The sequence below is a fragment of the Salvia hispanica genome, chromosome 5, assembly GCF_029641045.1.
Source record: "Salvia hispanica isolate PSC_SH4W2 chromosome 5, Shi_PSC_v1, whole genome shotgun sequence".
NCBI lineage: Eukaryota > Viridiplantae > Streptophyta > Magnoliopsida > Lamiales > Lamiaceae > Salvia > Salvia hispanica.
In genome coordinates, this window is record NC_142696.1 from 48,692,753 (window position 1) to 48,705,298 (window position 12,546).

At 34.4% G+C, this 12,546-nt stretch overlaps 3 protein-coding genes across 3 annotated transcripts; all 3 read left to right on the forward strand.

The window, feature by feature from the left end:
- LOC125186227 (protein DETOXIFICATION 18-like) lies at nt 1–2,574 on the forward strand. Its single transcript, XM_048082579.2, has 7 exons — nt 1–496; nt 891–1,435; nt 1,522–1,608; nt 1,695–1,751; nt 1,831–2,069; nt 2,151–2,269; nt 2,333–2,574. The coding sequence occupies exons 1-7, from the start codon at nt 86–88 to the stop codon at nt 2,459–2,461; spliced, it is 1,587 nt and encodes a 528-aa protein (XP_047938536.2). The 5' UTR covers nt 1–85; the 3' UTR covers nt 2,462–2,574.
- A 1,066-nt stretch (nt 2,575–3,640) lies between these two features.
- LOC125200026 (uncharacterized) lies at nt 3,641–4,930 on the forward strand. The gene is made up of 3 exons (XM_089059313.1): nt 3,641–4,096; nt 4,180–4,728; nt 4,808–4,930. The coding sequence occupies exons 1-3, from the start codon at nt 3,737–3,739 to the stop codon at nt 4,928–4,930; spliced, it is 1,032 nt and encodes a 343-aa protein (XP_088915439.1). The 5' UTR covers nt 3,641–3,736.
- A 5,611-nt stretch (nt 4,931–10,541) lies between these two features.
- Nucleotides 10,542–12,224, forward strand: LOC125188121 (uncharacterized). The gene is made up of 3 exons (XM_089059667.1): nt 10,542–11,061; nt 11,154–11,756; nt 11,885–12,224. Exons 1-3 carry the CDS (start codon nt 10,600–10,602, stop codon nt 12,053–12,055), a joined length of 1,236 nt encoding a protein of 411 aa, XP_088915793.1. The 5' UTR covers nt 10,542–10,599; the 3' UTR covers nt 12,056–12,224.
- The last annotated feature ends 322 nt before the right edge of the window (nt 12,225–12,546 follow it).

Sequence of the window (12,546 nt, forward strand, 5' to 3'; positions counted from 1 at the left end):
CTAAGAGCTGGCAGTTCTAGGAGCACTAGCAAGTAATTTTCCGAAAAATCGGGCAAGTGGAACCGTGTCTAAACACCTGCCGGAGATGAACAACAACGTGTACAACCAAGAAGCTGTTAATGAACCGGCTGATGTTGCTTCCCAGTCGATTAATCTGGTCGATTTCGCTGCTAGGGATACAGTTCATAACAACAGCCCAGATGATCATGATCATGTTGAGAGCAGTGGGCAAAGTGGTAGCAGGGCTAATGGAGCTTTAGCTAGTAGTGGAAAAAGAGGAATGATGGAACGAGGAATGGAACTTCTAGGGAGGATGATCGATTTGGCGGAGGCCAAGAAGCAGGTGCTGTTCTCGCTGCCCTTGGTTCTCACCAACGCCGCCTATTACTTCATCCCTCTCGTCTCCGTCATGTTCGCTGGCCACCTCGGTGAACACGAACTCACTGCCGCCAATCTCGGCAATTCCTGGGCTGCCGTCACCGGTTTGTCTCTCATGGTTATATCCCATCACTCTCACTCTCTATGTGTTGTGTTCTTTTCTTAGACTTTTTACTATGATATGTTTTTGTTTTAGGCCTTAATTGTTATATTGGGTCTAGCCAGTTGCCTGTGTGCCTATTTATATAGGAGTAGGGTACAAAGCTCTTTAATTTGAAAACAATCTGAATATAGTCTGTTTTTTACGTTTATGTTTATCTCGATTACACAATTGTTTTATTCTGTCACAACATTACTTTTTCCTATACTTACATATTTGTTTTGTCATCTTATATATACGACTTTATCTCAATCTAATCAACTCAATTTGTTCAAAACTATGTCAAAATTTAAATGATTTGCTCATAAGTGTGAAATTTTTTAAATTGTTAATTTCTTAAGAATTGGTGTAGGTTGGATTGAGTGGTGCCCTTGAAACATTATGTGGCCAAGCATTTGGAGCAAAAAAGCACAGGATAATGGGAGTGTATCTACAGACTTCTTGCATTATATCTATTATATGCAGTCTCCTTGTGTCGGGTCTGTGGTTCTATTCCGACACTATCCTCATTTCATTACATCAGAAGCCTCATATAGCAAACTCAGCCGGTGTGTATCTCAAGTATTTGGTACCGGGGCTGTTTGCTTACGGATTATTGCAAAATATGCTTAGGTTTCTTCAGTCACAGTCAGTTGTTATGCCACTCGTTGTATGCTCGTTAGTCCCTCTTGCCCTCCACATCGGTGTTGCCTATGCCTTGGTTAATTGGTCCAGCCTCGGATACAGTGGAGCCCCCGTGGCAGCTTCCATATCTTTGTGGGTCTCGGCCTTGATGCTAGCCTCGTACGTGGTTAGGGCGAAGAAATTCAAAAACACATGGAATGGATTTACTTGGGAGTCTTTAAGGCATATATGGCCAACCTTGAAGCTTGCTGTGCCTTCTGCAGGAATGGTGTGGTGAGTGATTTCATTGTAGTGATTTTGTAGCTTAGATTGCTTATTTGTCATAATGTTTGATGATACTATCATGCTCTTGAAATCAGTCTGGAATATTGGGCTTTCGAGATTCTCGTTTTATTGGCTGGATTGATGCCAAACTCGGAGGTCTCTACTTCCCTCATAGCGATGTGGTAAGTAGTATGATAATGATACTATGCGTCCACTTGGTTTTATGTCGTAATTTCAAGGTCGATACTTATGACTATGTATTCATCAGTGTGAACACGGAATCAATTGCGTACATGATTGCTTATGGCATGAGTGCAGCGGTTAGGTGAGAATAAACAATTGCGTGCACGATTGCTTATTGGATACGCACGCGATTGCTGAACTCGGTTGGTCTGCTTTTGCAGCACGAGGGTGTCTAACGAGTTGGGTGCTGGACGGCCTGATCGAGCCAGGCAAGCCATGCACGTCACACTTAAGCTCGCCGCTATCCCTGCGCTAGCTGTAGTTTTGGCGCTGTCTCTGGGCCATAACCTCTGGGCCAGCGCCTTCACAAGCAGCCCGGTGATAATCGATGCGTTTGCCTCAATGACGCCCTTCCTCGTCGTGTCCATATTGTGTGATTTTGTGCAGGGAGCATTATCAGGTTGTGTGTTGTGATTCACAGCTAATGTAGTGATGTTGAGGAATCCAATTAGATTGAAACACGGTTGGTTTTCGAGTGCAGGGGTAGCAAGGGGATGTGGTTGGCAGCATTTTGTTGTGTATATCAACTTGGGAGGATTCTACTGCATTGGAATGCTTGTTGCTGCTTTGCTTGCATTCAAGACTACACTCCATGCCAAGGTAGGTACATGAGTTTTTGTCATTACTACAAATTGAAAGTAAAATCTGTTTTGTTTGGCACAGGGATTATGGATTGGGTTGATATGTGGTGTGAGTTCCCAAACAATTGGCCTTATTCTGCTGTCCAAGTTTACAAAGTGGAAGAAGATAGAGATGGATCAAGATACATCTCTCAACGACGCCGATGCATGACCTAGTCAATCCAATCTGAAAATAAATGGCCAAAATCACTTTTCATGCCATTTCAACTAGTTGTAACAATATCAGAGTGTACTGATGTCAACTAGGTGTGTAAATAATGTTGATCAGGGATATTAATGGAAATTGTAATTTTTTAGTTATGTCTCACTTTAAAAAAAATACTCCGTCTGTCCTTTAAAAATAGAAACTTTTTACTTTTTGGTCCGCCCTATAAAAGTAGAAAGTTTCTATACAAGAAAATTTCTTTCTCTCTAAAGAGGCGGGACTGATGATTCAACCATGAGTCCTAGTTTGGCTTCAAAAATTTCGATTCTAAATGATGCTGGAAATCTTCTATCAGATCTCAAAGAAACTGAATTCCACATTGGCTCCAATGACATAAAAATTCTTACGAGTAATATTTTTAAGAAAAAAATTGTACTAATATGCAGCTGTCTCTGATTACAATGGACATATTAACAAGTTCTAGTTTCATTTTCCAATGAAATTTCTTGTTCCTTGTGAAATTTCAATATGGGAAAATAATATTCATATATCAATGTGAAAGTTCTTAATGCAAACATTGAATGTTAAAATTTCATCCCTCTCGAGTAAATGGAAGTTAAAATCAGTTGCATGTTTGTGCTTCCCAACCTTTCCTCTTCTCTATGAAAGTTATGGCAATTAAGCATTAACTTTGGAATGCTGAAAGGGTAACCTTCATTGTCAAGAGTCAAATTTAGTAGTAATTGATTTTGAAAGAATTTAAAAATGGAGTGGAATTTGGTGGGACAAGAGACTGTTGGCTAATTTCCATGCCCTTATAAATACAGACTACCTGCATGACTGCATCAAAACTACTCATCAAGTTTCTTTTTTTCTCTTACAAGATATATATACATATTGAGAAATAAGGTAATTCTCGACCAACTCATCTCTTGTTTATTCTTTTTAGTTTTTATTATTCCATCTTCCTTTCCTTTTTCTCTTTTCTTGCTTTTTAATTTGATTAATTGGATAATGAGAAGTTGATAATCTATGATTTCAAATGCCACAATTGTTACTAATTTGTTTTGTTAGACTTTGAAAACTAAATATATGCAGTCCCTTCAAAGATTATTTGGCCTAATAAAAAGATCTCACTGTTGCAGAAACAGGATGTCTGAACTCAATTTCTGTATCAACGTTGTGATAAATAAAGAGAAGACAAAGGTACTATTTGCAGAAGCCGGTGGTCATTTTGTAGATGTGTTGTTAAGCTTGCTACTTTTGCCATTGTCAACGATTATGGAAGTCCTTGAGAAGCACTATGGATACGAGGTGCCTGTTATTGGAAGCTTGACCACTCTCTATTCAACTGCAGCATATCTTCATATCGACCATTTCCATGGAGATTATGCTAAGAAAAAACTGATCAATTCTTCAACACGTTGTGAAAAAGAATTGCAGAGTCTGAGACTTAATTATGGTACTCAGCCATATAATGGGGTTTTCAGTGATGGTGTATCTTCTTTCATAATCACCGATGATCTTTGCGTGTTGCCTATTGAGGAACGCTCCATCGTTGAAACTCTTTGCACTCTTGGAATTGCTATGGAAGATATGGATTACATGGAGACTAGAGATGTGTGGTTTGGATTGAATGAGGTGATTCATTATACATTTGATATTTCTTTGAAATAACCACCTTTCAAGTATTGATAATATTATCTTTTTATTGTTTTGGTCAGATAATAGGTTTATTGAAGGAATCATTGATTTGCTCGAATCCACTCACTGCCCTCATTTTTCCGGGTAGACAGATGGTTTTAGCAACAGATGTGCATGTTTTGTCACATCAGATTGACGTCGAGAAGAGCCCCTATCTTGTGATCCCAGAGAATAATATCTTGAAAGTCCTCCTTCAAAAGTCTACAAACAAGCTGTTGTTTGCTCAGGCAAATTCTTGTTTTGTGGATTTTCTTTTTTCAATAATGGGAATGTCTTTAGAAAGATTTGACTTGTGTATGGGCAGTAACACTGGTCTCAAGAATATAGCTAGTTTGCATAGGAGTAAAGCTAGTAATTTTAAGAAGATGCTTTCGAAACAATACCGAGACTTGCTACTAAGGTACAATCATACTGCGTTAAGTTCTGTCAAGGGATATAGAATGTATATGGTACGTGATGACTTGACTGTTTCACCGTTGGAGGTAACATCAGGTGTTTCTCTTATCAAAGAGTTGAAGATCTCTTTGTCTGATGTAAAAGAAGTAAAGCTGCAAATTGGGGTGGAAGAGGTAAGCTGCAAATATACATCTTGTACTAGTATTTTACTTTCATGAATATAGTATCCAATACACGTTCTCGTTGGCGCAGTGTTTAAGCATACTGAAAGCGGCTCTTACATCAACCACTGCTTTGACATATGGCCTCATCAAGCCCTTCTTGAGCAAACAAGAAATGGACATCAAACCCTTCTTGAAACAAGAAATGGAGTAGCAGTTGGAGTTGAAGACATAATTGATTAAAGCTTTAGATCATCTTGTCTTAATGTGATTTTTGGTGTTGGGTTTTTAGCAGAACTTGTTTATGCTTTATTTTATAAATCTTGTTCAAAACATTTGATTTTGATGGATTTTTAATGTAACCTGATCATGATTATGAAACCATGCAAAAAAAATTCTGTTCAGTTTAATATATGTACATATTTTCTAATTTAATTTATACTAACATTATGTAGTTTTTTTGTTTATTTCAATTATATAATCACGAAAATAACCTTTAAGGACAATTTTTAATGTAATTAAAGACACTAATTTTTGTTTCAATTATAAACTACGTATTCGAAGGGTTTCTTTGAGAATTTGTCGATACGTCGTTCTTGCATGACAGTGATAATTGTGAATGCAAAAAATCAAAAGTTCGTGTTGATGTTGCGAATTGCCGATTATACTTGATAGTGAAAATTAAATCTATGTGAACCATCAACTTGAATTATGTTCGGATTCTAAATCACTATAGACATTTTGCAAGAATTTAGATATTTATGTAAAAATTAACACACTCATGTTATTTGAATATCTACCACTACGTACCTAGTGAATCCTATCCTACAAATAAGCTATGGAAAAAGTTTGCACATAAATTAAAACATTTATTAAATATTTAAATCAAGAATTTTCATATTATTCACTAAATTTTGTTAATTAGCAACGGCAATGGTGATTAATGCAAAGTACAAATACCGGCGGTTTAATATTCACTAGTATCAACCTCGTGCATTGCACGGCCTATTGAATTTTCTCATATAAAATTGAAAGTATAAATTAAATAAATTATGATAAAAAAAATAATATTATATAGAGTGTTTAATCACTAACAATATAAACCAATGATATTTAATTAAGAAACAATTTTGATTATGTTATTAATAATTTTTGGCAATGTTGAAAAATCAAAATAACTTTCCGTATTGTCTTGTGGATTTTTTTAATAATGTTGAAATTTTAGTTTAATACTTATGTTGGAATTAATTACAGTGTTCATCAATCCATTTAATTACTCATCATATAACATTCAATAATTTCACTAATAGAAAATCGATTAATAAAAAATAATAGATCAAAATGCAACCAAGAAATGAAAATTTCAATAAAAAATAGAATCCAAAATCATTTATGCTCATGCCGCTATGCCACATCGCCCATGGGCACTCATCTATCTCCAATAGCTTTCATCTTTGCCGCTTATCGTTTCCAACACTTTCATCTGCGTCAACACCATCTTCTCAGTCTGGCCAGTTTACTCCCATATGTAGATAAAAACTTCAAACATAGTCAACTATAGACCCCCCATATTGCAAGTTCGAAAAATATTTTCATTCGTGAATAATGCGAACACAACTTATCATTTTCATTATAAAATTTCCTAAAATACTTACCAATTTCAAAACCAAAACCAAATTTGGCAAGATGAATGCGTCCATGATATCAACCTTTGATTGATAAAGTTATGGTAAATTGCTAATAGAGAAATTCCATTTCCTTGGTTTCAACTATCCTCTCTGGTAAGAACATAACAACCAATATCAGTAACATAATAACTACACTTAAAGAATGTGTAAAATGGAGAAATATAAAAAGATACTAATAATAAAAAGCAAGAATCATATTGAAAACAAATTCGTTTCGTAGGAAACTCAGTAATGTAATAGATTATAGGTGAAGGTAATGAGAAAGTGAGTAATAAGCTAGTGAATGATACATATATATACACAAAATATATAGAGAAGTTATACTGTGTTAAAAATTTACATTGAATTATTATTAATACAATTCCTAATAATGTGTAATAACGTGGCGGTTACAAAGTTACAAATCTTCTAATCTGTGTAACCCCAATTCCATAGCTAATCAATATGTAGTGCTTATTATTGAAATATTAAGATTAAATTACAATTATTAAAAATTTATAACGGCCAAAAATTTATAAAACTTTATTAAGAACACTTCCAAGCCAAAAATTTATAACGGCCAACATTTAAATAGATGAATTTTAATTCAAATAGTTTTTATAATTGTTGATTAAATTTGTAACAGCCATATTTATAAATTGAATTAATTTTTTATTGGTCAACCAAAATATCTAAATTTTAGTAAACAATCTAAAACTTATAAATATTTGCAATTAAGGGCAAAACTCGCTTTTTATATATGTATAGATAAGTCGCGAGTAAATGGAAATTAAAGCAATTGCATTGCTTGCGATTCCCATTGCCACCTCTGTGAAAGTTGTGCTAATTAAGCAGATAAAATTGTAAAATTGTATAATTGCAAGAGGGGGTGGAATTTGGTGGGACAAGAGACTCTTGGTTAATTTCCATGCCCTTATAAATCCAAACTATTTTCAATGTTTCATCAAAATTGACAAATTATTATACATAAACCCAAATGTCTTTGTCTCTGAAAGTTATGATCAACTAAGAGAAAACAAAAGTAGTATTCGCAGAAGCCAACAGCGATTTCGTCAACGTACTGCTAAGCTTCCTCACCCTCCCATTAGGAAAACTCGTCACAGTTCTCCAAAACACACCGGATCAGAAGAGGCAGCCGCCATCGGGAGCTTAAGCACTCTCTACAAAGGCTTGTCCGAACTCGACACCGCCCACTTCTCTACACGAGGCGCTAAGGAAATGCTGCTGAATCCACGGAGTTATTTATATGAAATATGCCGTTTTCTAGCGGTTGATGTTGCAGGCACCGGGACCCTGCCATGCTTCCTTTGTCGATACGAAAATTGCACTTATAAAGCTTTTGTTAATATCAGCATGTATTCCAATATAGCTAAGTGTGAGTGTAGGAACTGGTTGAACAGAGAAACACGCGTCGGAGTATGTTGGAACTACAAAGGTGGAGCTTTTGTAGAAAGTCCTTGGTTTTCATCATCACCGATGATCTTAGGGTTGCGCCTATTGTCACCAGAGATTTTTATATTCTTACCGATTTTGGGATTACAGACACTCAAGGTGCTGAGATGATGACTTTGAAACTAGGCATTGATGAGGTAAGTCTAATTTCCGTTAAATATCTCATTTCAATTTTACGATAGTTTATTATCGAGCAAAATTGAGTTTTGCAAGAAACAAACGATGTGTTTTGTTAGCGACGATTTAAAGCATCTCTCACATCAAAAACAACTTTAACTGATGCCTCATCAAACCCAAAACAACTTCAGCTGATGGCCTCATCAAACCAGTTGTGAAAGAGCCTAAGAAAGAGCCAAAGACAGAATGTTGAGTTTCCTTAATTTTGGGATATTATTGTTATGTTTTTTGTTGCTTGGTTGGAAATTTTCTATTGTAATTATTTTCATCCGGTTTTTTTAAATCAATTTTCAAAAAGGTTAACTTGTTGAGACAAAGAGACTCTTGACTAATTACAAATGTGGACAATCTTGGTAGACTTGAAAATCACTATTTTACTGAAAGTTCCTATTTTTTCATATTGAAAATCAGTTAACTCTTGAACTAGTTGTTGGAAATATATAGGATATGTTGGAGGAGTAATTTAGTTTGGAGGAAATATTTGAGAGGAGAATGGGTGGAATATGTAGAAATGGTTTTAGGAGATGTTTTGATGCGGGGAAGAAAGGAACACTCAATTTCTCAAACTTCTCAACTTCACAACCTGTGCAAAAATGTTACAACTCTCCCCTATTTACAGGGATTCACTTCATATTATAGAATTCTCTACTAGAATCTATAATATTTTATAAGAAAAATCTAGATATTTTTCCTAACATTCTAAAGAATTCTACTAAAATATCTAAATATTTTAATACATACTAATTCTAGAGAATTCTCCTAAAATATCTAGATATTTTAATACCTACAAATGTCTAGATAATTCTTCATAATAGTTTAATTATTTTTATTCCAACACTATTCATTTCATGTCATTATGTTTTATTTTTGTATGTTGTTCCCCAAATTAAACAGTTAGGTTTTGTGGTTTTTTCAAAATAATATTAAATGGAAGATATATTTAATTGCCTTTTCATTGAATAATTGGAAAATAGAAAGTTAAGTAAGTTTGTGATTTCAATTGCTTTGTCTCTAGAATAAAACTTGAAAAACCTATGCATGTATTCATTGCAAACACTATTTGACCTAATATGGTCCTATTCTAATGCTTATAGCACCCTAATCTAAAATCAAGACTAAATCTCCACCCTTGGATTTTAAAATGAGTGGATGAGATTAAAGCTCACAAATCTTAATAAATAGTAGACAAAATATCAACAAAATGGTAATATCGTCATTATATTATCATATGATAATTTTCGTGGGTGTTATTTTATATCAACATTTTGTATTAAAAATATCAATAATATGACATTAGAATATCAATACAAGGACAAGAAAATATCAACACATTTTTATTGAGATTGGACATGCATAATATTGAGATTTTGCCTACAATATATTGAGATTTTTTGTTGCATTTGTTGATAAAAGCTGCTTATCAACATGTACAAAAATTGAAATATAATTTATCAAATTTCATCACCCGAACATCGTCGAAACATATGCAATTGAGATCTCGTTGGAATCCTTATTAAATTATCTTTAATTTGATATATTTTTTGCGAAAAAATAATTTAAATTGAGAGAGTTACGTAAATTTAAAGATTTGAGATGATTTTGAGGAGAGAGAAAATAGTTAGTTATAATTACTACATATATGATTTGACATTAATACCCTTTTAATTTAATTAATAATTATTTAAATTTAAAATATACTCCGTATTACACTTGGCATTATATCAACCACAAGATCTTCTAATCTAATGGTTAAAAATTGGTCTCAATTTTGGATTGTTAATTAGTTAGCAATTGATGACCTAATAATTATAAGTTTAATATAGATTTTATAATAAAATATGAGTGAAATGAATGAGGGAAATATAAATCCATTATATTAATCCATTATAATAATTATGAAATGCGTTTAGGAAATATGAGGTCCGGAATTTTATTAATTCTAATAAAAGTAGAAAGAGGGAGTGGAATTTGGCGGGACACGAAAATCTTGGTTATTGATAGGTCCTCGACCAATCGAGCCTGAGCACCACGATTTAAACGGACAAATAGAGAATAAGATAAACCCTAGTTGAGGTGCTAGGGGCGATTTCCGTCGAAACCGGGAATGAGAATAATTTGTTTATTACTATTTCTCAATGAATAAAAATACGATAGAATTTTATTATATAGAATTCTAAACCCTAACATATGTCTTGCTAATCAAAAAACGTAATTAAAATAAAAGATTACAAAAAGATATAGAGAATAAATAAAAATAACTAACTAAAATCAAAGATAAGCTAAAATATTGTAGATATATTTGGCAAGATTTGCTAGTTTGAGGACCCTATCAATTATACAGTTATAAGTCCGGAATATCTGCCTCACACGATTTTTACAAGATTCTCTACACATATTGGACGCAAGGTAATTTTTAACCTATTCATCTTTTGTTCATCCTGTTTAATTTAGGGTTTTTAACTAATAGTTTTTAGAAATTCAACAATTAGGCATTGCTTCTCTTGCAATTTTAGCGTTTTGAACTGCTGTAACGAATCTGAATTTCTTCACTTTTACAACAAACAGAATGTTTGAGGCTGAGGAAGTTCAGTTCCATGTCAAGTTTGTGATAAATAAGTCGAAGACGAAGGTACTATTCGCAGAAGCTGGTAGCGATTTCGCAGACGTGTTGCTAAGCTTCCTAGCTATGCCATTGCGAACGATTGTGGAAGTCCTCGAGAATCACTACGGAGACGAGGCCCCTGCTGTTGGTTGCTTGAACACACTCTACAAATCTGCAAGAAATCTAGATATCATCCATTTCCAAGAAGAGGATGGAATGATCAATTCAACACATTTTGATAGACAATTGTCTAGATTGAGAGTCTCTACTCACCCCAAAAGTGAAGCTACTTTCATAATCTCCGATGATCTCCGTGTGTTTCCTATTGTGGAATGCTCCATCATTCAAACTCTCAGAAAGATTGGCATTGCTGTGGAAGATATGGACGGCGCAGAGACAAGAAATGTGACATTTGGTTTGAATGAGGTGACTCATCATCATATATTTGATCTATCTTTGCTATAACCATCTTTCAAATATATACTGATACAGTACTACTTCATTTTTGTTTCAATTAGATTATATCTCTACTGAAGGAGTCATTGGTTTCCTTGAATCCACTCACTGCCCTAATTTTCTCTTGGAGACGGAAGATCGCACGAATAGATAGTCGTCTTTTGTTACGCGAGATTGAAAAAAGGGCCACTATTAAGTATCCAAAGAATATGATCTTGAAAGTCATACTTCAAAAATCGACGAATAAGTTTTTGTTTGCTCAAGCAGATGGTGTTTTTGTTAATTTTCTTTTGTCAATGCTCACTATTTCTTTAGGAAGAGTTGAGTGGTGTCTAGGCAGTAATTATGGTCTCAATGCTATAGAGAATTTGCATAGCTTTGTAGCTTGTACTTCTGATGACAGGCTTCTGAAATGGTCATATACCAAAGACATGGTAATCAAGCCCAAGCCTACTTGCTATTCATGTAATGAAAATGAGAACTGTTTACTAAACATTGGCCAGATTGGATGTCAATCGTATGTTAATGGAGCGAGAATGTTTATGGTAAGCGATGACTTGACTGTTGCACCGTTGGGTGTAACGGTGGGTCTTTCTGTTATCAATGAGCTGAAGATCTCGTTGTCTGATATACAAGAAGTCGAGATGAAGGTTGGGTTGGACGAGGTATGATCATGTTTGGATATTGCAGTCTTTGATAAAATTCTACTACTTACTTTTCATGTTGTACTTGACAAATAGACATCTTGTATAATTTCCTTCATGGTTTCCAATATACATTCGCGTTGTTGCAGGCTTTGCGCATACTAAAGGAAGCTCTTACATCAACCACTGCTTTGACAGATGGCCTCATCAAGCCCTTTTTGGGGAAACAAGAACTGAAGCAGCAGTCCAAATCAGAATCGGAGGAGCAGATGGAATCGGAATCAGAATCGGAGGAATGGAGCAGCAGTTCTAACTTCTAATGGGGATTTTGATGCAACTTGGGTGAATCTTGCTCAATACAAATTATTTTGTTGCACAAAAAAAATTATTTTGATGTGGATCTCTGTCAGGAATTCGATGTGGTAAGGAACGATTTAGAGCTCATTTATGTGTACATGGTTAAAAGTACTAGTAGTCTAGTATATATAGATTTGTTTTATATTGCTTGATTCGCTCTGAAAGAGATAGGATTGGAGACATGCAAATAATAAATTTAGATATCCAATTTTGCAATACATATATGTCAAAGTCTAACAATAGTCCGAATCCTAATTATTCATTTTTAAAACTGCAAATAAGATGAAATGTGGTGCACAATATATCAATTAATGCTATATATAATAACCCATTTTTTGCTAACATTATGGAATGTAGCAATTCAATTTGGGTTGTTGACACTAAAAATATACCATAATTGTTAACAATAATTTGGACCTCAAATATCGGATTCTTGCCACTGATCTCATGTGTG

Bases quoted from the DNA above. Each gene is read 5' to 3' on its own strand.
- LOC125186227 (XM_048082579.2), top strand. From the start codon at position 86: ATGAACAACAACGTGTACAACCAAGAAGCTGTTAATGAACCGGCTGAT. The intron at 1,436-1,521 runs GTGAGTGATTTC...TCTTGAAATCAG, and splicing joins CCTTCTGCAGGAATGGTGTG to TCTGGAATATTGGGCTTTCG. The intron at 1,609-1,694 runs GTAAGTAGTATG...TGTATTCATCAG, and splicing joins ACTTCCCTCATAGCGATGTG to TGTGAACACGGAATCAATTG.
- LOC125200026 (XM_089059313.1), top strand. From the start codon at position 3,737: ATGGAAGTCCTTGAGAAGCACTATGGATACGAGGTGCCTGTTATTGGA. The intron at 4,097-4,179 runs GTGATTCATTAT...TGTTTTGGTCAG, and splicing joins TGTGGTTTGGATTGAATGAG to ATAATAGGTTTATTGAAGGA. The intron at 4,729-4,807 runs GTAAGCTGCAAA...TCGTTGGCGCAG, and splicing joins TGCAAATTGGGGTGGAAGAG to TGTTTAAGCATACTGAAAGC.
- LOC125188121 (XM_089059667.1), top strand. From the start codon at position 10,600: ATGTTTGAGGCTGAGGAAGTTCAGTTCCATGTCAAGTTTGTGATAAAT. The intron at 11,062-11,153 runs GTGACTCATCAT...TGTTTCAATTAG, and splicing joins TGACATTTGGTTTGAATGAG to ATTATATCTCTACTGAAGGA. The intron at 11,757-11,884 runs GTATGATCATGT...GCGTTGTTGCAG, and splicing joins TGAAGGTTGGGTTGGACGAG to GCTTTGCGCATACTAAAGGA.